The sequence below is a fragment of the Penicillium riverlandense genome (assembly GCF_028828495.1).
Source record: "Penicillium riverlandense strain IBT 135883 chromosome Unknown utg000006l_segment0_segment0, whole genome shotgun sequence".
Lineage (NCBI taxonomy): Eukaryota > Fungi > Ascomycota > Eurotiomycetes > Eurotiales > Aspergillaceae > Penicillium > Penicillium riverlandense.
In genome coordinates, this window is record NW_026643197.1 from 2,210,219 (window position 1) to 2,233,905 (window position 23,687).

The 23,687-nt window shown below is 55.1% G+C and overlaps 9 protein-coding genes across 9 annotated transcripts; 5 read left to right on the top strand and 4 right to left on the bottom strand.

Moving 5' to 3' along the window:
- Positions 1–232: 232 nt before the first annotated feature.
- Positions 233–2,288, top strand: N7474_007109 (uncharacterized protein; the record flags this gene model as incomplete). Its single annotated transcript, XM_057198519.1, has 3 exons — positions 233–245; positions 494–1,800; positions 1,851–2,288. 3 exons carry the CDS (start codon positions 233–235, stop codon positions 2,286–2,288), a joined length of 1,758 nt encoding a protein of 585 aa, XP_057051959.1.
- Positions 2,289–3,409: 1,121 nt separating this feature from the next.
- jhd1 ([Histone H3]-lysine-36 demethylase) lies at positions 3,410–7,555 on the bottom strand (the record flags this gene model as incomplete). The annotated part of the gene is made up of 1 exon (XM_057198520.1): positions 3,410–7,555. The coding sequence occupies one exon, from the start codon at positions 7,553–7,555 to the stop codon at positions 3,410–3,412; it is 4,146 nt and encodes a 1,381-aa protein (XP_057051960.1).
- An 891-nt stretch (positions 7,556–8,446) lies between these two features.
- N7474_007111 (uncharacterized protein) lies at positions 8,447–9,142 on the top strand (the record flags this gene model as incomplete). The annotated part of the gene is made up of 3 exons (XM_057198521.1): positions 8,447–8,478; positions 8,862–8,985; positions 9,056–9,142. The coding sequence occupies 3 exons, from the start codon at positions 8,447–8,449 to the stop codon at positions 9,140–9,142; spliced, it is 243 nt and encodes an 80-aa protein (XP_057051961.1).
- Positions 9,143–9,829: 687 nt separating this feature from the next.
- Positions 9,830–10,963, top strand: N7474_007112 (STIMATE family protein; the record flags this gene model as incomplete). Its single annotated transcript, XM_057198522.1, has 2 exons — positions 9,830–10,258; positions 10,316–10,963. 2 exons carry the CDS (start codon positions 9,830–9,832, stop codon positions 10,961–10,963), a joined length of 1,077 nt encoding a protein of 358 aa, XP_057051962.1.
- A 683-nt stretch (positions 10,964–11,646) lies between these two features.
- N7474_007113 (WD40 repeat domain-containing protein) lies at positions 11,647–13,690 on the top strand (the record flags this gene model as incomplete). The annotated part of the gene is made up of 4 exons (XM_057198523.1): positions 11,647–11,982; positions 12,042–12,560; positions 12,618–13,473; positions 13,539–13,690. 4 exons carry the CDS (start codon positions 11,647–11,649, stop codon positions 13,688–13,690), a joined length of 1,863 nt encoding a protein of 620 aa, XP_057051963.1.
- Positions 13,691–14,008: 318 nt separating this feature from the next.
- N7474_007114 (putative hexokinase Kxk) lies at positions 14,009–15,701 on the bottom strand (the record flags this gene model as incomplete). Its single annotated transcript, XM_057198524.1, has 5 exons — positions 14,009–14,884; positions 14,938–15,345; positions 15,403–15,428; positions 15,478–15,600; positions 15,662–15,701. The coding sequence occupies 5 exons, from the start codon at positions 15,699–15,701 to the stop codon at positions 14,009–14,011; spliced, it is 1,473 nt and encodes a 490-aa protein (XP_057051964.1).
- A 340-nt stretch (positions 15,702–16,041) lies between these two features.
- N7474_007115 (SIR2 family NAD-dependent protein deacylase) lies at positions 16,042–17,142 on the bottom strand (the record flags this gene model as incomplete). Its single annotated transcript, XM_057198525.1, has 1 exon — positions 16,042–17,142. The coding sequence occupies one exon, from the start codon at positions 17,140–17,142 to the stop codon at positions 16,042–16,044; it is 1,101 nt and encodes a 366-aa protein (XP_057051965.1).
- Positions 17,143–17,194: 52 nt separating this feature from the next.
- On the top strand, positions 17,195–19,921 carry N7474_007116 (Golgi transport complex subunit COG4; the record flags this gene model as incomplete). Its single annotated transcript, XM_057198526.1, has 3 exons — positions 17,195–17,197; positions 17,394–18,608; positions 18,662–19,921. The coding sequence occupies 3 exons, from the start codon at positions 17,195–17,197 to the stop codon at positions 19,919–19,921; spliced, it is 2,478 nt and encodes an 825-aa protein (XP_057051966.1).
- Positions 19,922–20,758: 837 nt separating this feature from the next.
- Positions 20,759–22,631, bottom strand: N7474_007117 (ammonium transporter; the record flags this gene model as incomplete). Its single annotated transcript, XM_057198527.1, has 4 exons — positions 20,759–21,414; positions 21,474–22,065; positions 22,135–22,466; positions 22,523–22,631. The coding sequence occupies 4 exons, from the start codon at positions 22,629–22,631 to the stop codon at positions 20,759–20,761; spliced, it is 1,689 nt and encodes a 562-aa protein (XP_057051967.1).
- Positions 22,632–23,687: the final 1,056 nt, after the last annotated feature.

Here is a 23,687-nt window from a genome sequence, read left to right on the forward strand (position 1 = left end):
GACGACGAATGACGATGCCCAGGCTTTAGGTCAACTCCTCCTAGTCCCTCTATCGGCACTCCGTACCCTCCGGAGCGATACGGTCCCTCGTCGGCCGTGGAATCCCCTGCGGTGAGCCCTGGCCGGCTGACGGAAGGCCTTTCCTGTCCCGGGTGAAGTCACCGCTGGCTCACTTCCTGCCAACTTCGCTCCATCCCATCACAACAGACAAATCAGTCATCCCTCCGTCGCCATGAGGCCATCCGGTAAGCCTGTTTCTTTCTTTCCTCGTGTCTCCCCCTCCGGCTCTGTACGGGTGTCCAGGACTGCAAGGGAGCGCTGATCGCATCCGGCTCGGCATCTCTGGTCGCCCTCCGGCTTCCGCACGTTCCCGGCCTCAGGGTCTGACTTGCTCTGAATTCCTGTCGAACCCTTTTTTTTTTAATTTTTCTGCTGCTCACGGGATGGGCTGGCTGGATTCGGAAACTCTGGTCTAACCAATGGCTTCTTATAGGCCTGCCGCCCGCACTCCTGCTGTGCGTTGTGCTCGTTCTCGTGGTCGCTCGTCCTACCCTTCTAGATCCTGCAGAATGCGCAACGGCCGCGACCATACCAGCCGAGCACTCTATTGACCACCCGGCCTCGACTGGAACCACCACTGCAGAGCTCGTCGTTCATGAGCCCTGTGCTGCTGCCTCGCGCCCGACAGAGTTGACCGTCTATGTCAGTTCGCTGCAGCAGATGGCCCGGAAGGTCAAGACGACCATTGCGGTCCTGACGAGCCTAATCGCATATGTGTCGATCAACAGTATAGCCCGTGCGCTCAACCCGACGGCCTTCATTTGGTACGAGGAGGACCGCGACGATCCCAGCTGGATAGCCAGCTCGCGCTCGTGGCTTGACCGCAAGGCCTGTCGCTGGCTCAGTCTCTGCGGCGTGGCCCATTTCCAACCTGCTGATGGCCCTTTCGGATATCGCGATCCAGCCACGGGATGGCCAGCATCCAATGATACCGGGTCCGAACCCTGGCGGGCCTTTTGGACCAGTGGGGCCAATCGATCGCGCGCGTGGGATGCCGAGGAGCGGGCGCTGCGGCAGATCCCCGACTATGTTTTCGACTATGCCCCACTCGTCCACCTTTATTCTGGAGAACAGTTCTGGCCCGGCGACATTGCAGAACACGTATACCACACCACGCCGATGTTGAATTACACTCCGATCCAAGCAAAATGGGACCATCCGACCTTGAGTAATTTGGATACTTTGAACCAGTGGGAAAAGGGTCGGTATGTGTTCCTGACCAGTAATGATGATGTGCAGACCCGCCCGCCGTGGCTGGAAGGCGAGAAGAATATACCAGAGACAGAAGAAGAAGAGGTGGAGGAATTGTGGGCAGACTGGGATGATCGGGTAGACGGCGAGGTCTCCGAAGATGATCGGGCCCAGTGGTTCGATCTGAATCATCGTCCGGAAAACACGGAAGATCAACAGCCATTAGCGGGCCATATCATTGAGGAACTCCGCAAACGATACGGCGGCGAAGAGATTCATGCCCAAGCGGTGGGCGGCGGTCGCAGCGATGCCCCGGCGATCCTGCTGGTGATGGACAAGGGCAAGGGTGTTGTCGACGCCTTTTGGTTCTACTTCTACAGTTTCAACCTGGGCAACACGGTAGTCAACGTGCGATTTGGCAACCATGTGGGCGACTGGGAGCATTGTCTAATGCGGTTCTACAATGGAAAGCCCAAAGCAATGTTCTTCAGCGCCCACTCCGCCGGTGAGGCCTACAGCTACGAAGCAGTGGAGAAGGTCGGACAACGGGTGGGTTTCACACTGCTCTTTTATACCAGCTCATACTAATTCTTTGGCAGCCTGTGATCTACTCTGCCGAGGGCAGCCATGCCATGTATGCCACAGCGGGAGTACACGAGTATGTCTTACCGTGGGGACTGTTGCACGATGTGACCGATCGAGGCCCGCTGTGGGATCCTTTACTCAACTCACACTCTTACACCTACGACTTTGAGAACGACACTCTCCGCGCATCAACCGTCAGTCCTAGTGCGCCAACCGAATGGTTCTATTACAAAGGCCACTGGGGCGACAAGTTCTATCCGCTGGGCGACTCCCGCCAGTACCGCTTTGCCGGTCAGTATCACTTCGTGAACGGGCCCCTCGGGCCCCGGTTCAAGCACCTTAACCGCAAGAAAGTGTGCCAGGGCCCCGACAAGGCCCCCTGCGTGATCAGAGACTGGATCCAACGGGGCAAGCGTGCTCCTCGATGGAAATCTGTCGGTCCAGGAGAGTAACTTGCCCTTGCCATTGACACCTTCAATTAACCCCCGCTGCCGCTTGCTTGCTTGCGTGTCACCCCTATCACGATTTGACGCCTATACCCCATCCCCTCTTCCCCCTACAACCCTATAGAATCAACCCCGGAGTTCAAAGTTAAAGCATCCCATCATGCAAGAACTGCGACTTATTAGATCCCATGGTTGAATGAGATTATGAGCTTGATTTTGATGTGTTTATGTTATACTTGGAAGCGCGTCTGGACTCGGCGTGATCTTATATCGTTGGCGCTTTGGCTGTCTTTTCATCCCTCTCTTGCTTATCTCGTGACTGTGACCGGGTCTTGTTTTTTTCCTTTGCGAGATATTGAAACAACGATAAGGACACCACTATTTGTGGGGTTGACTCCCACCGCCATGATCATCTACAAAACACGTAGTAGAGAATGTACACAGAATCTATAGTTCGCCGATGACGAGATAGAAGAAGTACAGAGGAATACAAATAACACGAATGTAAATGATAGACCTAGTTCATAGCATGGTAAAAAGTAAAGTAAAAAAGTGAGAAACTAGACACACAAGCAGGGTCAAACAACATCACAAAATCAAGAGCACAATACAACGCCTGGCCCCATGTATAAAGCAAGCAAAGTAAAACTGAAAAACAAGGGAGAGAGGGAGACTCAAAAACAGTGATAGGAAAGGCAACGCTAGGAGAGGCAGAACGATACAAAGGAGACGAAGAAAAAAAGTCATTAGCGAGGGGGTGAGCGGGGTCAGAGCCAGTCATTGCATGTAAGGAAAGGGAAAAAGGGAAAAAAAGCAGAGGCAATAAGGATAGTAGAGGATGGGTCGATTAAGAAGTGGAAAAAATGAAGTCAGATAAGCAAGTGGGAAACGAGACTGAGAGAGAGAACAGAGTCAATCAAGTTCAATGCAAAAAGAAAAAGAACCAACTCCTCCATCCGAAAGGTCCCAACCCAGGGAGAATAGAAATAGAAATGAACACCGATAATGAGACGAAGAAAAGAAACACACAAACACCGATTTTCTCCGGATTCCAGCCCACCCTGAAAAGTCTTTGATAATCCTAAACAATTTCCCCCATTCCCTTAATCATAAAACATTGCAGAAAACTAGACTCGCGTCGAGCGTTTTCGCAGACCAAAATCCTGCTCCTGGAGTTCCCGGATCAGACGCAAACTCTTCTCCTCTGGGTCTTCCTCTGGGCTGCCGGCTTTGGCAGGCTTGACCGACTGGCGCGGAGACAGTGACGAAGCGAAATGACGATTGAACCGCCTCTCAACCATCGGAGAGCTCTTCTTAGCGTGGGACGACGACGGGCGAGATGAAGGCTTCTTTGACGAAGCTGGCGGAGCAGGAGTGGTTCTGCGTGCGGTGGTTGTGCGACTCGCGGGCTTCGAGACTCGGTTTGTGGGAGCTTCTGGCGCATATCGATCGACATATCGGGGCTGACGAGACGAATGGCGAGAGTTGGAGTTTGGCGTGTGAAGCGCGGTGGATACCTCGCCTTCCACAGACGCCATGAGATCACTGTCATGGACTACGTCCATCTCGTCGGCCAGCGACGTGGGCGGTGATACCAGAGATGCAGTGGGCTGCGATGACATAGCCATGGAGTCCTTGTCCTCGGTTTGGAAACCAGGTGGTGAGACGTACGAGACGTGGTTGGTGATCGCCCCCGGTTGTGCCGGTAGTTTGCTGGCAGTGTGGTTGGCAGGCTCGTTGCCGTCAACACCCTTCGGGACGGCCTGCATCCCCAAGTCCTTTTGTTCGCCGTGACCAAAGAATGCTGGACGTGATGTGGGTGAAATGCTTTCCTGCTTTGTTTTCTTGGAAGTGACCGGGGTGCCATCTTCATCAGCAGGTCGAACTCGCTTTGTAGAAGCAGTAGCACGAGGCTTCGACCGCTCTTGGGCTTTGATCGGGTCAATCCGGCCATATTCGTCGTGGATGCAACGGCGCTTGCTCTTGCGGCAATCTTCACATGCCTTGTTTCGTCCCTTTTTCCCACCATTCGTCCCGTCAGGACTTCCGTCATTAAACTGGTTGATGTCTGCCGTGGAGTTTCGGATGGCCGTCGAATGAAACATCCCCGAGCCATCGTACCGATCAAGGCCGACCAGGTGGGGGCTGTTCTGAAATCCAGCTTGAGACGCAATTGCTGCAAGGGAATTCAATGCCGAGACGGCATCTTGCGCCAGAGAGGACGGAGTGCTCAGACCTGATCCGGGCGTGAACGTATTGACTGCCATTTGCTTGCCCAACATCAACTCGTTCTGTTCATCCTTGTGGCGACAGCGGATGCGTCGTTTCCGACAGGCGTCACAGGCAACTCGTTTCGGGCCAAGGCCAGAACCCCGCTGAATAGTACGCGGCTTAGGTGCGGTCTCCTTGGCACTGACATCGTAAGTGAACTGAACTGGGACGGGAGTGGCACTGCCTGAGGGCACATAAGCACTGCTGTTGGGTGGAAGGCTGAGCGTCTCAGACACTTCCTCGGAGGGGCGTTGAACGGCTTGTCTTTCAGCATAAGTCTGTTGGTGATCCACAGTGCGCTCGGAGCGGCGACTAGGTCGCCCTGCGGACTTCTTCTCGTTGAGGGAGACCTTGGGATTGCTTTCGATGACACCCGGTCGAGTCCACAGCGGAGCCTTCTCGTTGCCACGCTTCCACGCTACCCACATGCCGAACTTTCTGATCGTATCAACTGGGTCTCCGACACTCTTCGGGATAGAGCGCTTGACTGCATTGCGGACCTCCATGGTCACACCGTCGACGAGGTAGGAGGACGCGATGAGCGCCGTCCGAAGAAGATACTTGGTCAACTCAGGTAGACCCTCCAGCTCTGCCTGCGAGTAGAAACGCGCATTATAGTACGGGGAACCAGCAAGATCCTGGTTGGAACGCTCTCCGAACTCATAGTAGAGAGGATAATTCCGGTGGAAGCGGTAGTTGTCATCCTGCAAGAATGCTTCCAGCACATTCTGAGGAACTGGGTCGTCCTCCAGATATTTCAATGCTGTATACCACTGGATCTTTTGGAAGAAGGGATACCGAAACTTCTTAGGCACCTTGGTCTCTTTTTCGATGTTGAGCACCTTGATTTGCATGCCGTAGTTCAGGCGTGTGAGGAAGTTGCCGCCAATCACCAAGCTGTTCTCCGGGGTCCACACAGCGTGGATCCATCCAGACGGAATCAACATAGTATCACCCTCTGATAGATCCACACGATAACATTCCTTGGTTTGGTTCCCAAGGAAAATCGAGTCCTGGGCAGGGGAGTTGCACCATTCTTCATACTTCTTCAGGTGCTTATCCTTTGGAGGAATGAAGAAAAAGGTCTTCTTGCCCTTCAGTATGTGGTAGTAGACGGAAGAACCACCAAAATCGATGTGAAAGTCGGTATAGCAATCGGCGACAGACATCAAGCAATAAAATTGGACCTTTGGAAAGTCACCAACCGCCTTGAGCTCCTCAGGCCAAACAGCATCCTGCAGATCAAGGTCTCGCACAACCTTGGGCCGCTTGATGAGCCTGCCCAGTCTGCTCTGTGACACTTCTAAGCTAATGACGTTTCGGACCGGCTTGTTGGATTCGGTGCTTTCGTAGTAGTCGGCCCATTTCTGCATGTTCCACCTCTTATCCTCTCCCTGCTGAGACTTGACGTCAATAACCTCAACCCTTTCCTCGGGGCCATAGAGCTCGGCGACAGCTCGGACGGTGAGACCCTGGGGAATCACCATATCCAGCAAATCCTGGCCACAGTCAACGGTGTCTTCGACGCTAGTCTCCTGCTCAGGCAGGTTCTCGAGCAATTCGTCAAACACATCCTGAGAAGAAGCCTCCTGGACAAGATCATCGAACTTGGAATCCAGCTCGGGAACTGACTCGCGGGTGTTCCAGCAGGCAGGAATGACGATAGGTTCTGTCCATCCATTGCCTCGTTCGAAATATTCCGCGGTGACCAACTCCGGCTTCATCCGAGGAAAGTTCTCCTCATTGAATCGAATCTTGCCTTGGCGAATAGGTTCGAGGTAGTGGTGTTCCAAGGAATCGGTAGCCGCCTTGACCAGGCCCTGGTTGAGACTGCCGTAGTCGATGGCCGTGCGGGCTCGCGATGACTTGCGTACGAAAGTGGTTTGCCCATAAATGGGGCGGCACCCACGGCAGATAAATTTGTCGACCGTGCGAACCTCCCGGTCATTCTTGAAACCAGCACAGACGATATGGAACCATTGTTTGCAACCGTCGCAGCTTATCCATGTGTCTTCTTCCTGTTCCTCGGTCTCAACCGGGATCCGCACCATGTGGCATGCGGCGCAGCTTGCTTGGCCCGTATCATTCTCCTCTTCCTCTTCGACCTTCGGTGGCGGACCCATGGATTTAGGGGTCTGGTACTCGGCGCATGGGTGGTCGCCGTAGCTCGGGTATTCAGGAGCGCCTGCTGGTGGATGCCACACATTGTCTTCATTCTCATCCTCCCAGACAATGGGCGGGAGAGAGCCGGAGCTGGTGGTTGGACGGACACCGCGGATCACCGGGCGCGACATGAATGCTGAGCCATCCGAGCGGGATCTCATGCGAGACGGCGGGACATGGTCTTCATAAATCGGTTTCACATCATTATGGCTCCCGTGTCCACCACCGGAAAAGCCAACTCGAGTGTGACGCGCAGCGTCGTTTCTGTAGTGGTAGGTTTCGCCGATACTGACTCGCTTCGTATGACCGGGCTGGAAATTGGTGGGGCGTGCAAGGTTCAGCAGAAGCTCCGCGTCCGTTTTCATGCTGTCGATAAGGGTGGAATGGGGTGGACTCGAGGGTAGGTTCGGTCGGATGCGATACGGCGACACGTCCCTCTCCGACCGGGCCCGTTTCGCGGGGCGTTCTGTGTCTGTCGAGTCGGTGGGGAACAAGGGCATCGCTGACCCGAGATTAGGCGAGGGAAGTTGTGGTTGGAGAGGTGTGAAGGTCGGGCTGGTCGCGAGGGCGATGGTCGCAAGCGTGTCGATGGTCGAGCTCGAGCGGCCATGACCCGAACGGTGATGCGAATTGCCGCTTGCGCCGGTCCGATTGTTCGTTGATACACGTTGGTCGCCATCCAAGCTGGCAGCTCGAGGGCCGCCGCGCTCGGTCCATGCGGTGTGGAATTCGACCGTCGAAGGTGTGATGGGCTCGACGGCGCGTCGCGGCGGCGACGGCGTACGGTATTGTGGCGGACGACCGCCGAGAGGGGGTTGGAAAGAGGCTGCGCTCATCATTTTTCACGGTATCGAGCAAAGGGGAACGAGAAAAACGTGTCAGAGGGATGCGAAAAGATGCGCTGGCCGCAGGCGGTGCAAAGCGGGGGGATGCTGGACCACACGGGCTAGCGAAAGGCCGGCGCAGGCGAAGAAACGGTCATCCCTGGCAAAAGGGCATGCGCACGATGAACCCAGAGACCGAGCGTGTAAATTTCGATGGAAGCTGGCACGGGAGGTCGAGGGAGGTCGGTGGTCGCAGGAGTGGGTTGAGGGGGTAGAGTCGAGCGGCGGGAGCACAAAGGCGCCGAGGGAGCGCGCCGCAACCCACCGGGGGAGCAGAAGGGAGAGAGGCCGAATAGAATCAGGCGAGAGATTCAGACGGCCTCTGACGATGGGCCAGAGCGAGTGCGAAAGGGCGATTCGCAAGAGGTGGGAGGAGGGATGCGAGGGAGAACAGGTAGGTAGGTAGGAGAGAGAGAGGGAGTAGCGGCGCAGCAAGTATGTATGGACGCGGCACCGAACCTACGATGGAACTCCGTACCCTCCCCCCTTTCATTGAAGAGCGACTATAACCTGCTAGGATACTCTGGCATGTCGCATTGGCTCTGCTGGGCTCTGCTCTGCCTTCAATGTGCTGTTCTCCGTCTTCGAGTTGCGTCGCAATCGTCAGTGCTCGACGCAGCCATGGAGGTCACGTGGCTATCTGTTTTAGTACGGTAATGTTCCAAGGTCATCTTTACTAAGCACTAGTCCCAGGCGGGACCAGCAATCCCGTTTCTTGTCCTGGTCGTGCGCCTCCCCCTCCGTCTCTACTCGTCCTCCCAACACCACGCTCCCCGATACCCTGGGTATCCAAGTTATTCTGCTCGCCCATTCTTCATCACTCTGCGTATTGTTGTTCCCCTGAGAATGAGCCGGAAGCTCGCCCCCGAAGCCAATCGGTACGTTCCCGATTTCTTTCCCTATGCCCCTCCCGACGTTGGCGATCATATCATCGACCGGAGACCATCGGCGGTGGGATGGATTTGAGGAAGAGCCCATCTCTGTTGTGCTGCTGATCAACCCGCTGACATCCGTATCTTTCCCACTACAGGATTCTCTTCGTTAAGAACCTCAAGTACGTCCTCACTCGCTCCGAGCCACCAAACCTCAAAAGGACACGATCTGGCAGCATCCCATCTACGACTGCGTGCAATCCGCTAACATATCCCCTTCAGCTACAACGTGACCGCAGACCAACTGTTCGACCTCTTTGGCAAGTTTGGGCCTATTCGGTACGTTTGCCACCATCATCATGGAATCTACCCTGTCTGACTCTCTCCAGCCAAATCCGCCAGGGTATTGCCAACAACTCCAAGGGCACTGCATTTGTTGTCTACGAAGACGTCCACGACGCCAAACAGGCATGCGATAAGCTCAACGGCTTCAATTTCCAGAACAGATACTTGGTCGGTATGTATTGCATAAGGGGAGAAAAGTTCGAGTCGGTTCTAACTCCATGCAGTATTGTACCACCAGCCCGAGAAAATGGCACGTTCAAAAGAGGACCTGGCGGAAAGACAAGAAAACCTGGAACGGCTCAAACAACAGCACGGGATAGAATGACATCACGAACTTTTTCATGCTTTTTGATGATGCCCTCTGCTAGCATGTTAGCTGCGCATGGTGTTACAACGGCTCTCCTGTTCTCCGGGTCGGTTGAGGGGTTTTGCGGCGTTCTGATTATTCCCATGGGTTTTGTTCTTCTGGATGGGTGGAGGGTTCGACGGATCTGGTCTTGATTCAGGAAGCGGATGAGACAGCCCTTCCTTTGTTGTCATGTTCTTGTCTCCTTTTCTATTCTAGTATTGATATTCTAGTATTGAGATGGTCAATGGACCCTCCACTTGCTCTACTGTCAGTCTCTCCGATCGTATGCTCTCATCCCTATACGATGTATACGCCATCTACCTGCTAGCTGGACGTAGCCCCTTTCGGCAGATGTAATTCGGGGGAAGGGAGTGGGAGTCTGCTAGATAATAAATAATAGTTACACATCTCCTAGAATAATAAATAACCTTAAAAGTGTTGTTCTATACTTCGTTTTGCCTAGCTCAGTCAGCCCTGCGGGGACGACACCGCCCCAGTGCAACATCACGCCGCATCGATCCATCCATTTTCCCCTCCACTGACTAATTATTCTCGAGCAGTTGACCTTTCACCTCCAAGTTCATGTCGCTCACCCCATCTCTGACCTGACCTACTACGGGTCCTTCCAATCATCCAGGTCGCGTACCCCATCTCAACCCGACGATGGACGCGGCTGCAACCGCCTCGTCGCTAGCCGCCATCGCGACAACCACCCTCCTCGCGGCCACCACCACCTCATCACCCTCGTCCCAACCCCACAAGATCTTCCTGCACGGCTCAGGTTCAGAGGGGTCCCCCGGACAAGATGGAGACGAAAAGGGAGAATGCAGGCTGCTCGGGCCATTCTCTCTCTTCGTCCAGGTTGCCCTCGGTGCATTAGCGCTGTTATCGCTGGTGTATAAGCGGTGGAGAGAACGGCCACAGCGACCGGTTAAAGTGTGGGCATTTGATGTCTCGAAGCAGGTCTTTGGCTCGGCCATGCTTCATCTAGCCAACCTGCTCATGTCCCTGTTCTCGGCGGGGCAGCTGGAGCTCCAGACGCACTTCAAACCGAACCCTTGTTCGTTCTATCTCCTAAATCTGGGTATCGATGTAAGTGTATTTATCTCTATTCTTGCGGACCGATGACTGATTGATTGACGGGGGAAGACCACCCTTGGGATCGTGATATTGATTGCGATTCTCCATGTACTCAACTACGTCGCATCCTACACGCCTCTCGCCAACCCTCCCGAGTCCATCCAGTCTGGGAACTATGGCCACCCGCCGCGCGCATGGTGGTGGTTCAAGCAGTCCATCATCTACTTCCTGGGACTGCTCGGCATGAAGATCTGCGTCTTCTTCCTGATTCAGCTGGTGCCGTGGGTCATCAAGGTTGGCGACTGGGCCTTGCGGTGGACAGAGGGAAACACGGGCGTTCAGATTTTCTTCGTGATGCTGCTTTTCCCGGTGATCATGAACGCCATCCAGTATTACCTCATCGACATCTTCATCAAGAAGCCTCTTTCTTACGACATATACGCCGAGGACGATGAGCAGGATCCCATCGAGGATGATACTCATCGAAGCGCTCTGCTCGCTGGTATTGACGAAGACTATTCGTCTGATTCGGGGGATGAGATGCCGAGGAAATCGGCTGAGACAGCCTCACAGCCGAAACTGACTCCGCCCGCGATCCAAGAGGCTGAGGGCCAGCTCACCGAGGACCATTCTCCTGTTCCACCGTATGAGCTCCCCTACTCGAGCGATAGCCAGCGCAAGTACAGTGGTGAAGCCGACGCTACACATCATCACTGAAAGCTATTTAGGGGTATGAGCGTTTGGGTGTTTGGGTGTTTGTTGTGTTTGGGTATTTGGAAACTCTTCTTTTTCTGTAGGAACGAACTGATGAAATCCGGAATGTGTATATGATATTGTCCAGTGAATACTGTTGTTCTCTTTTCTGATCCAGATATCCGACATCATTGTAAGAGTGTCATGTATATGGGTGTTTCGGGCTTGCGTAATCCAGCCATCCGAGGAAGGCGTTTCTCCCTTGTATTTGATTAAAAGGTGCAGCCTATTGCTCGGTCACCATGATGGCTCAGGGGGTTTGGCAATAACTACGCGAACGGAACTAGATATTCCTACGCTGGGGCTGCTGGACCTTGGCCTCACAAGGTGTGTAACATCACCTTGAGCGTGGTTGGGCCTTTTTTGGTCCCTGGTTCAAGTCCCGCTCTTGAAGGTTTGAGTTTTCTTTTTTCTTTTTATCTCCTTTCTTTTAAATCACTACTTACCTCGTTCCTTATATAAGTATGGACCACAGTAGTAGGTCCAATATTATATCTGGCCTAGACCGCCTACCACACCGCCTCCATCTGCCGCATTTGCAAATTTCCAAAGAAAATTATTCTGAATTCCGCCTACGGACCAACAATCGCAACAGTACTCTGCGTTGTGGAGGCCTTGTTGCTGTCAAAATCTACGCAGCTGTCACCATGCTGAAAACTGCGACGAAGCCAAAAACGAAGCGGACGACCACTCGGTCTCCCTTTGAACCCACCGTCATGCAGCATCACGCCGACGAAGACATTGACATGGACGATGAGACCAGCTCGGATGAATCAGATATTCCTGAAGCGGACGAAGCTGAGAGGAAGCTCGAGCGCATGCTCTTCGGCGACGACGAGGGTTTCATGGGCGCCTTGAAGAGCCAGCAGGATCGGGCGGATGCCATGGCTCTCACCTTGAAGAGCGATGACGAGAGCGAAAACAGTGATGAAGAGGCGGAAGATGGAGAGGAGAGGGGTCTGGAAGACATGGCCGATGCAGACGTTCGTTGCATGACATTTATTCCTTGAATTTTTTTCCATATGCCTGACTTTGATCTTAGCTCTTTTTCCTCGACTCGGGCACTGCACCTGTTTCCGCCGATATCATTCCCTCCCCCGACACACTGTCCGATGCAGAGGAAGCAGATGAAGAAGATACTGTTCCGGCTGTGTGGCACGACAGCGATGATGAGCGACTCGCAGTCTCGCTCGCGAGCCAGTCCAGACTGCGGAAATTGCGGGTGACGGAGTCAGAGGATATTGTTAGCGGCAGGGAATATGTTCGGCGACTGCGCAGACAATTTGAGCGTCTACACCCGATGCCTGAGTGGGCGAATCCCGAGCTGGCGGCGAGGCGTCGCAAGACCGATTCAGATGATTCCGACGCTGGCAGCGGGGTGGAGATGGATACCGACGATGAGGAAGAGGAGCAGTTGTCCATGCAGCCTCTGGCTAAGTTGCTCCGGAATGCCTCTGATCTCACCCGGATCGAGGACAATACCCACACAGGCGGCAAGCGGAAGCTGCGCCAGGAGGTTATTGATATCCAGCGCCTGAAAGATGTGGGCAAGACCCAGCCGGTAAGAACCCTCCCCTCTTTTGCTTTTAATTGAGTTATAACTAATTTGAAAATCTAGTCCTCCATCGACTCTCTGACATTCCACCCGCACTACCCCCTCTTGCTATCTTCCGGGCCTGCATCAACCCTGTTCCTGCACCACATCTCCCCACAGGCACCGGCACCAAACCCGCTCCTGACCTCCCTGCATATCAAACGCACCCCGATCCACACCTCTGCCTTCGCACCTCCTACCGGAAACAAGATCTTTGCCTCCGGTCGTCGGCGTTACTTCCACATCTGGGACCTGGACTCGGGCAAAGTCGACAAAGTCAATGGCTCGGCAGACCGGAAAGAAGAGCAAAAATCCATGGAGCGATTCAAGCTATCCCCCTGCGGACGGTTCGTCGGCCTGGTTGGAACCTCGCGCAAAGGTGGCGGTCTCATCAACGTCCTGGACGCGGGGACCGCACAGTGGATCGCCCAGGTGCGCGTCGATGGACGCGGCGGTGTCGCGGACTTTGCATGGTGGTCTGACGGCGAGGGTCTGACGGTTGCTAGCAAAAACGGCGAGGTATCCGAGTGGGATGGCCGACTGCGGCGGGTTGTGGCTCGCTGGCAGGACGCCGGTGCCGTGGGCACTACTGTGCTCAGCCTGGGTGGTCGCTCTGGCCGGACACAGCTCGGCGGTGATCGGTGGGTGGCAATTGGCAGTTCGAGCGGGATCGTCAACGTCTACGACCGCCGCGAATGGGCTGCTGCATATGCTGCCTCGGACAAAGATGACCAGCAGAAGCAGTCTGGGATCCCACGCAACCCAGATCCCGTACGCGCTTTGGATCAGCTCACTACTCCGATCAGTCATCTGGTCTTTGCGCCAGACGGGCAGATGATGGTTATGGCGAGTCGATGGAAGCGGGACGCTCTGCGACTTGGTATGTTCTTATTTTTTATATTTCTTTCTGAGGATCACTCTGCTAACCACGTATACACTATATAGTTCACCTTCCGTCATGTACGGTGTATCGCAACTGGCCGACCTCCAACACGCCGCTAGGCCGCATCTCCTCCGTGGCCATCTCTCCAAACTCGGAGCAGTTAGCTGTGGCTAATGAGCAGGGGAAGATTCGGATGTGGGAGATTCGGGGTTGATCAGTTGCTTTTGTCTATTAGGCTGAGAGTTGTCATGTAGATGTACCTACTACCATGCATATCATACATATACAATTTTGCATTTCATCGATTTAGGATATCGACAGATGGGAGGAAAAGAATATGTAGAACAATTTCATTGGTATATACTACCAGAAAAAACACGCCAGTTTATTGACCAAACCAGCAAGGTCAACAACATGCAGACAAACGAAAATCATAAATCCCATCACCAATCCAATTCCCACCCAGTTTTGGAGGTAAACAACCCACACCAATTTAAAAAGATCAAAATATTCTCCCCATGTATCTATCCACCTACACCAGAGTCTTCATATCATCCATGTTACGGATACCGGCCAGGTTACCTGCCTTAACACGCTTCAGCGTCAAAGCAGCAATCAGGGCAGCGCCAACACCGGACCCATCCTCAGCAGCCATGATAGAGACCTTGTCCTTCTCATTGGGCGCCCAGTCCAGAATCTCGCGCAGGGCCTGCGCCCCACGGGCCTTGAAGTGCGGGTACTTGGTGAAGACGGAACCGTCCGCGCCGACGTGGCAGGACTGGATATTCTTCTTCTTGCAGATGGCAGCTACACCGCAGGCGGACAGACGCGCGGCGCGGGTCCCAATCAGCTCGGCGAGACGACGGGCCATCTCCAGCTCGGGCTGCGTGGGACGGATGTTCAGCTGGCGCTCGAAGAGTTCCAGCGTCTCCGACAGGTTTTCGTAGGGATCCTCTTCGATCGCGGCGAGGAAGGACGCGTCCAGCAGATAGGGCTTGTGCAGCTTGGAGGTGTCCTGACCGTTGAAGATGAGACCGGGCCGCGACTCGAGAAGGTCGACCAGGGCCAGGCGGAAGATCTCGCCCAAATACAGGCCGGCGGTCATCTTCTCGAAGGCCTGCTGGCCGGGCCGCGGTGAGTCGCGGTCGATGATGTGGTCGTATTTGGTCAGCGGGAGCACGACGTGCTCGTTGTCAAAGGCGCCGTACTCGCAGTTGATGGCGATGGGCGTGTCGGCGGGCAGACCCAGGTGGGCGATCTTGGGGCACGAGCCCACGTCCTCCATGTAGGCGGCGTTGACGCCGGTGCCGAAGATGCAGCCGATCTTCATCTCGGAGTCGGTGTATGACGAGGCGATGAGGGTTCCGGTGGTGTCGTTGATCAGTGCGGCGACTTTGATAGGCAAGCCCTGCATTTTCTTGTTAGAATCAGAAAGCCAAATACCCATTGAAATGGACACACCCTCTTCTTCAGAATCTCCTCCAGCGGAGGCACAACGTCATGACCCTCCACGCCCTCAATGTCGAATCCTTTGGTCCACCGCTGCAGGACACCATGGTCAATGTAGTCCTGGGTGGCCGGGTAGGAGAAGGTGAAACCGAGGGGCAGCTTGGCCAGGTCCTCGCCCTCGTGGTGGAACTCGATGAACTGCTGCAGACAGTCGGCGATGTATTCCCACATCTCCTCCGCGGTGCCAGTCTTGAGCTCCTCGGGCATCCTGTATTTAGACTGGGTGATTTCGAAGGCGCCCTTCTCCTCGGTCAGAGTGATCTCGCAAACACGCAGGTTGGTGCCACCCATGTCGAGGGCCAGGAAGGTGCCTTGTTCGTTTCCATCGGGGAATCCCATGACCCAGGTGACGTTCATGGGCTGATAGCATCGTTAGTTGAGAATCCCTCATCAATTGCGTTGGGAGGGGACACTCACAATGTTGCCGCCCTGGACGGTGAGACCTTATCGGAGGTCAGCCATTGCTGCGATGCGGCGGGGCGGACGACCTACCTTTCTCGAGCTCCTTGACGAAGTGGTCGACGACCTGCTTGAGCTTGGTCTGGTCCACGGTGAACACATCCTCAAAGTCCTTGATCTGCTGCAGCAGATTCTGGGGCAGACCGTCCATGGATCCTGGGGAGGCATGGTGGTGAGTATGACGCCAACAGTCGGGGGAGGAGAATACGGGACTTACCCTTGCGGGAGGGAGGCTGCTTGGGGCCAATTCCGACCATAGTGAATGTAGAAGTGTGTATATGGGGTCAAAAAGGAAGAAGGAAAAGGAGAGAGAAGAGGAAGAAGGTAAAAGAAACAAGGAACAAGGAAAGGGAAAAAGAAATACAAGGACGGATGCGGATGACGCTGGGGACGTGGGGCTGGCGATCGCTGGATCCGGAATCGGTGTCAACAGGGAAAAGTTAGGGCTCGAGGCTCACGATACCCGATCACTACAATAAGAATACCGCCTACGACAATGGAATTATATAACGGGATCAATCTGGCATCGTAACATATGATTTATTCATCACCATAACTCATGAGTCCCGGGTCGTCATCAATCGTACACTCGCCGCTTCACTCCTCCCGCGCCAGATGCGGGAACACATGGGCGAGACCCGGTCCGACTCGTTCCTGCTGCAACTGGCGGTGTGCCTTATTATTCTGGTCGAGTCGTGCGCGCACCCGCTGCTGGTACGCATCTGTCAGTCCCAACGTTTTGTCAACTTCCTCCGCCAGGCGATCAACCTCATCCTGGAGGCGTTCGTCTCGGGTCAGTGGCGGTTGGCCTTCTTCCTCCCGGGCCTTGGGGTCCGGATTGGCCTCCTTCCAGAGCGCCTCCAGCTCCTCCTCCCATCCCAGCGCCCGAGCGAACTTGCGCACGCCCGCGTCACAATCCCCCAATAGCAAGACATCGTCTGGTCGAGATCCCAGGCCGCCAACACGCTCCATATTGATCAGCACGCGCGGAATGCCCTGGGAGCACATCGAGGGCAGGCTGGCAAACGGCTGCACGGACAAACTGGTCCCCATGACAATGCACAGGTCGGCTGCAGCGGGCAGTCGGTTATTGAGGAAAAAGGATTCGGGCAAACTCTCCCCAAAGAAGACAATGTCTGGCTTAACAATTCCACCACACTCGGGGCAGTAGGGCACCTCGCCCTGATCGATCACCACCTGCATCTTCTCGTCCGGGTACAGAGTTTTGCAGTCGATGCAGCGTTGGGTGGCAAAGCTGCCATGCGCCTCAACAATCATCTGCCCCGGCACACCGGCCTGGCGCTCGAGACAGTCGATGTTCTGGGTAAAGAGCTTCAGCAACCGGCCCTTGGTGAAGAGCAGCCTAATGAACGAGTGTGCAATGGTCGGGCGATAACGGCCCGGGTACAGCTCTTTGGCCAGCGCGTAGAAGGGTTTTGGGTTGTCACGAAAGAAGCTGATGTCGAAAACGGCCTCGGGATCCGGTAGGTCCAGAAAGCCAAGATTAGCGTAGATGCCGGTGTCTGGCGAGCGGAAGTCCGGGATGCCGGCCGAGGTGCTGATGCCCGCACCCACCATCACCACGATGCGCCGCACCTTGTTCTCCAGGATGTACTTGGCCACCGCCTCAATGCTGCGTGCTTCCAGCACCGAGGGTCGAGTGGACTCGTCCACGACGGTCGACTCTTCGTTGCCCATTGTGGCCCGAGAGCGCCGCGGGCGTTGATGCCGGGGTCTGCGACGGCGTCCGATGGTAGAGAGTGAGCCGATGAGGAGGAATCCAGTAGCGAAATGTGTAGAAGAAAGAATCGTTGGGAGTTGTCAGTATCGTCAGTATCGTCTCAGTCTGGACTAAACGCCCTCACCGCCCTGGCCGAACACGGCAAGACCACACATACGGACCCACGTCGTTGTGTACACACACCTCTGTCGCACCCTCGCTGCCACAGATGGTTCTCGCGTCTCCGGCCCTAAATGGCCGTCTTTCTCCTCCAATTCCAGCGGAGCCATTGGCCGCGTCTGATGCTGCTGCTCACCCCGACATCTTCAACGCCAGCTCCGTCGCCGAGATCAAAGCCACGCTGTCCCACCTCCACACCCAGGAAGCCTCAGTCACCGCCCGCCTTGATGCCCTGGTGTCTTCGCAGAAAGACCTGTCTCGAGAATTGGGTCGGCTCGACTTGATGCGCGCTCACATTGGGTCGCAAGCCAGCACGACACGCAACATTAGCCATGGAATGCTCTCCGAGGCCGCGGGAACGGCTGACCGCATCTCCAGTGCGGTGCGCCGATTAGACCTCGAACAAGCCCGGGTGAAGGCTGCTCTGGAGGTGGTCGAGCAGGTGGCGGAGCTGAAAGCGTGCGCGTTGGGCGTGGCGGGGTCAATGGGGGCTCCTCAGGACTGGGAGACCGCCGCCAGCTACCTGCACCGAGCATCCCAGATCCCTGCGGCGGTGATACATGGGGGCTTTGCTGCTGAGATGGTTCCCACTGCAGAGGTCCCGGATCCACCAAGCGTGACGCTGGACAGCGCGGCCGAGTCCTTGTGTGGTCTGTTCCTGCGCGAGTTCGACAAGGCCGTCAAGGAGAACGACGGAGCCAAGATCACTCGCTTTTTCAAACTGTTCCCTCTCATTGGCCGCTCGGAGGTAGGTCTGGATGTATATGGACGCTACGTCTGTCAGGGAGTGGCCACGCGGGCACGCACCAACCTCAACGCGGGCACCGGTGCCCAGACCAAGGACGGGTTTTTCTACGCCAATGCGCTCACGAAGCTCTTTGAACATATCGCACAGATCATCGATGGGCATGGAGGCCTGGTCGAGCGCCACTACGGTCCTCGCAAAATGGGGCGGGTCGTTGAACGACTGCAGATCGAGGCGGACGTGCAGGGCGGCATCATCCTTGACACTTGGAGCGACGAGCGGCACGTGGATCGCAAGCTGATGGATATCAAGTCCTATGCTTTTACGTTCCTTGTACAAAGCTTTTTGCCTACTCAACGTACAGGGCCGCAGCGCACCAACTCCCCGGCTCCTGGAACGATCGCAACCACAGATGATGAAGGCGTGGATATGAAAGAAATTGACGGTATTTTGAATGAAATGGCTATCATGCTGGGTCGGTGGTCGCTCTACTGTCGGTTCCTGGCGGATACGTATAATGTAGGTCGCTTACGTCCTTTTTCAAACAAGTGTCTTACTGACATACTCTCTAGCCTGCTGTGGATGAGGATGGAAACAAGGATGAGGACCGAAAGCTCAACCTTCCGGACTTTTTGCAGGAGTCATCCTTGTTCCGCAAGGTCAATGACCGGCTAGTGGCGCCGTTCAACGCGATGACGACCTTCTTCTTCCGCCGGTCTGTCGAAAAAGCATTCCAACTAGACGAGTCGCCCTCTGGCTTGACGCTGAATCCGCAACGTCCACTGAAGGCCCACCCGCCTCATATCACCTCGGCGGTCGATGATATCATGTATATCGTCAACAAGGTCATTCAGCAATCGCTGGCCACCTCGCAAATAGCGGTGGTGACCAACGTGGTGCCGACACTGTCCCGCGTACTGGGATCGGACTTTATCGGGATGACCCAGCGCAAGATGCGCGATGAGTGCTATCCCCGCGCCGCGGTCCAGGGGGCACAACCCCCAGAGCAGACCGTGATTGCATTCCTGGTGCAGATCAACAACCTCGACATCGCAGTCGACTACGTCCGCCGCATTGTCCAGAACAATACGGGCTCGGCACAGTCCCTTGCGGAGGGCAGCCAGCCCACGGCAACCGAGCACCTGCGCTCTCTCTTCGCGGCCCCAGCGGAAGCCATGCAGGTCGCGCAGACCCTCTACTCACTAGCCTCAAGCTTCGAAGCCAAGGTCAGCGACCTGCTGTCCGACGGTATCCAAGTCGTCTTCAACAATGTCGTCAAGAACCGTCTCCGCCCCATCCTCGCAGACGCATTCCGCGACATCGAGTACCAGCCCAACCCCGACTCCGACGGCGGCGAACACGACTTGCACTCCGACGATAACGCCGACGGCACCACCCGCCGCAGCAGCAAAGAGCTCGTCCGCCCGCGCTTTGCAGCAGGCTGGTCCGACCTGCTTGCCCCCATCGCCCGAATCCTGACCCCAGCCTCCTTTGACCGCCTCCTCACGGCGACAGTGGCGTACCTAGCTCGTCTCCTGGAAAAGAGGCTCTGGTCGTACCATGGGCGCGTGAACCCGCTCGGGGCTGCGCGACTAGAACGAGATGTTGCCGGTCTGATTAGCGCTGCCGTCGATGTGGGTTATACTGCCGGTGCTCCCGGTCGATACAAGCACCGCGAGGCATTCGCGCGCTGCGTGCAGATGACTCTTGTTATGGGAATGGATGAGGATGAGTGGGATGAAGTCTTGCAGGGAGGTGAAGCGGCGGAGGTGGTGGAGAAGTTGAGTCGGGAGGAGAGGGTGCGTATACGTGGGATGGTGAGGAGAGACTGAACTTGGGATGTACATATACAAAACCGTTCTTGCATATTCGCGAAATTCATTTATAAGAAGGTACTAGAAAATGAATCCTGATGCACATACAACTACCTAGTAGCTAGCTACCCAGGGAATTATATTTTAAATTAATTACATTAAATTCTACTACAGAAGAGAGAACAAGCAGAATGAGATAAAAATCATAATAGTCTTGTTTTGTCTGGTCTATGATGCTGCAGTTTTGCATCTAATAGCACATGAACAGAGGTAAAAAGAAAAAACAACTGGTATCCTCGAAGAACTCCATCGCCAGGGCTCAGTCTAGCAAGCGGAGGAAATAGAAGCAATCGTAGAAAAAAATAAAAGAACAACACCCAGAGAGTATTTACAACCAGAATCCCCGAACAAACACGAGTGAACGCCACGCCGGAGAAATATCAGAATCAGACAAATAAGGGGGTGCTTTTCCTGACGAAGTCGAAGGAAATGTATTGTGCTATGCAGTGTCGATGGATGACGGGTGGAAGATGATGAGGTTGATGGTGGGTGGGTGAAAGCGGTGGACGAGAGAGAGAGGTATAGAAGTGGTGGCGGTGGTGAAGTTGTCAAGGTCGAGAAGGTAGGTAGGTATACATAGGTCAGGAGAAGAGAAAAAGAGAAAAAGCTCCAGGCCTTTTCTTCTGAAGGTAGATGCGAGGAGGGAAACAGAATCAACGAGGCGCTCAAAGGGATATCGATCAGACGGCGAGAAAATGAGGCGAATGCGAGGTGCGAAGAGGGTGCTGGATAGGACAGGCAGAAGAAAATGGATGCAAGAATGTTGGTGGGTATGCAGATCGAGAAGAAGAACGACTAGTTCTCCGTCTTCTCGTCAACGCGGTTCAACATCACCGGCGTCTCACCCAGCGCCTCGCCGGTATCAGGCGGATGCTGCTCAGCGGCCTGGCGCGGCGCAGGCGCAAGTTTCACTTCCCGAATGGCCATATCACCCTCACTGCCTCCGCGACTGCTCTGGCTGATATCGCCATTCGGCGGCTGGCCCTCGAGCATCATCTCGCTATGCTCGCCGATGCCGTATCGCTCCGCAGCCGGAATCTGATGCCCGTCCTCCAGTTGATCGTGCTTCTGCGGCGTCCAAGCAAGATAATCACGACGGACCTCGACGTAGTCATATGCGAATTCGCCCAGCTGGTCATCGTCCATACCGAGCAGCTCGGCTTCTTCGGAGGCGCGCAGATTCAGGCCCGGGATGGCGTTGATGGCGTAGGCGATAATGGCGGACACGACAAACGAGTAGGCCGATGTGGCGACGATGTATGCAACCTGCACGTACAGCTGCTTCCAGTTGTGAATGACCCAGCCGCCGGCGGTGGTGCCGGTGTTGACACCGTCGAGGCCGATGATGGCGTTGTCGCCGAAGAAAGCGTTAAAGAGAAGGCCGATGATTCCCGCGACGGCGTGTTCAGCCAACACATCCATAGAGTCGTCGATGCGGATCCAGTACTTGACTGTGAGACAAAAGAGGTCAGTAAATGAAGAATGCATGCAAGACCAAAACGAGACTCACTCTTGGTGGAATAATTGCAAACAATGCCCGTCACAATACCCAAGATCACACTAGCCCACGGAGAGATATATCCCGAAGCGGGAGTCGCAGCCACCAATCCCGAGATCGTTCCCGAACACCAGCCGACCATCGACCACTTCCGAGCCAGGCGCCAATCGAGCAGAACCCACGTGATGGCACCGAACGCGGCAGTCAAGTTCGTATTCCAGGAAGCCATCGTCGCACGAATATTAGCACCGAAAGCTGAGCCGCCGTTGAACCCGAGCCAGCCGAACCACAGAAAGACCGTGCCGAGGAGGATGAGAGAGACGTTATGCGGCCGGAAGTTGAGCATCATGCGCTCCTGCCGGCGGCCGAGCACCATGGAGTAAGCCAGAGCCGTGAACCCGGACCCGATCTCGACGGGCCCGCCGCCCGCGTAGTCCATAACACCATACTTGTACGCCCAGCCGTTGGGATTCCAGACCCAGCAGGATAGCGGGCAGTAGACGATGGTTGCCCAGATGAAGACGAAAATCATGGCGGGAAGGAGTCGACCGCGCTCCGCAACGGCGCCCATGACGATGGCAGCGGTGACGGCGCAGAATTGCATCTGCGGAGAGACCGAAGATTAGCCACCTCTTATAACCACCCGCTGGTAATTAGAGTATATACAACATACCTCGTAAAACGAAAAGAGCAGGTCCGGAATCAGCGGCGAGCCCGGACTGGGGTTCGCCAGGACCTTCATCAGACCGAAATTGCGCAGGTTGCCGATAAAGCCATTGGTTGCGGTCGGTGAGAAAGCTAATGAGTAGCCCCAGAAGTACCATTGGAACGTGACGACCGACATGGAAGCCATACAGGCCCAGATCATGCTGAGCGCAGACTTCCGGCGAGCCAGACCGGAATACAAGAATCCCAGGCCGGGGACCATGACGAGGACCATGGCGGAGGCCACGATGATGTAGGCCTGGTCGCCGGATTGAAACCATTTGTTGACATTTTCGGTTCCTGCAAGACACTATATTAGATTGGCACGGAAAAATGTGAGATAGAGCAGTTCGTACGAGAATCACCGCCTAGGTCGTTGGTGGCCAGACTGAAGTCGGAGGGCGCACCGATCCAGTTGTAGGAGGCATAGTCCGGGGCGTACGGGGCCTTCCCGTTGAACACCATGGCGCGCGGAGGACCTCACGCGAGAGGATTTGCGGTCTGAGCGGGAGGAAGACAGGTCAATTGGAAGGAAGACAGGGGGGGGTGAGCGAGAGAAAGAGAATTAGAATGGTGTAGAGAAGGAAAGAGAGAGAGCGAGAGGAAATGTACTGTGGAGAACGAACAGTTGCCACTGGGGAGGAATCGGAACGATTATAGGGAAAAGAGAAGCTGGCCAGCAGTGAGTCGGATCGACAGCTCCACCGAAATCGGTGTCAAGGGGGAGAAAAAGAAAATCTGGGCGCTGAAGCGGGTCGATTATCGATGACAACAGCAATGGGATAAGCAGATGATAAACGCATCGAACAAATTTTTTCTTTTTGTTTTAGACTAGGAGTATCAACACACAATCCATAAGCGCGCCATGCGATCATGATGAATTCCCTCTCTCATCATCCCTCTCCGGCTCCCAGGGCCGCAGGGTCATCTTGTCCGCAGTGGCGACGGCGAGAAAGGGTCCACGCCCCATGGGTCTCATGCAGGATTTCCTCAACGGGTTAAAGATGGTAGGACGTCCATGATCCGACGTCCAGCGGGTGTGATCTCTGGTCTATATATACTCCTCGATCGCAACGAGCGCGACCGAGATAACAGATGGTGTTATCTCTTCTCGATATGATCACTGCGCGCTCCATCTCACCCGCCCATTCTATACAAGAACCGGGCTGTCAGCGTGCACTTATCAGGACGTTATCTGGGGCTTGTGATTGGGTCATTTTCCACTGCTCTGATTGGCCCCAGATAAAGTCGCCCGTTGCCACTGATCGCGGACTAGCCGGAGTCGGACTAGGGAGGCCAGAACCCGGGCACCGTCGATTGGCTCCAGATAAGCTATGCCGTGTTCTCCCGAACGGGTGACTCAAGGGTATAGCTACAGTCGGTATCGTTCGTAGGTAATCGACAGCGTCCTACGGAGATGAACAGAAGCATGGAAGGAGCTCGTAGAAGAGCGGGCAGGAGTGGAGGGCCACAAGTGCGATTGGACGGTCCTCGAGCAGGAGAGAGAGAGAGTAGACGGAA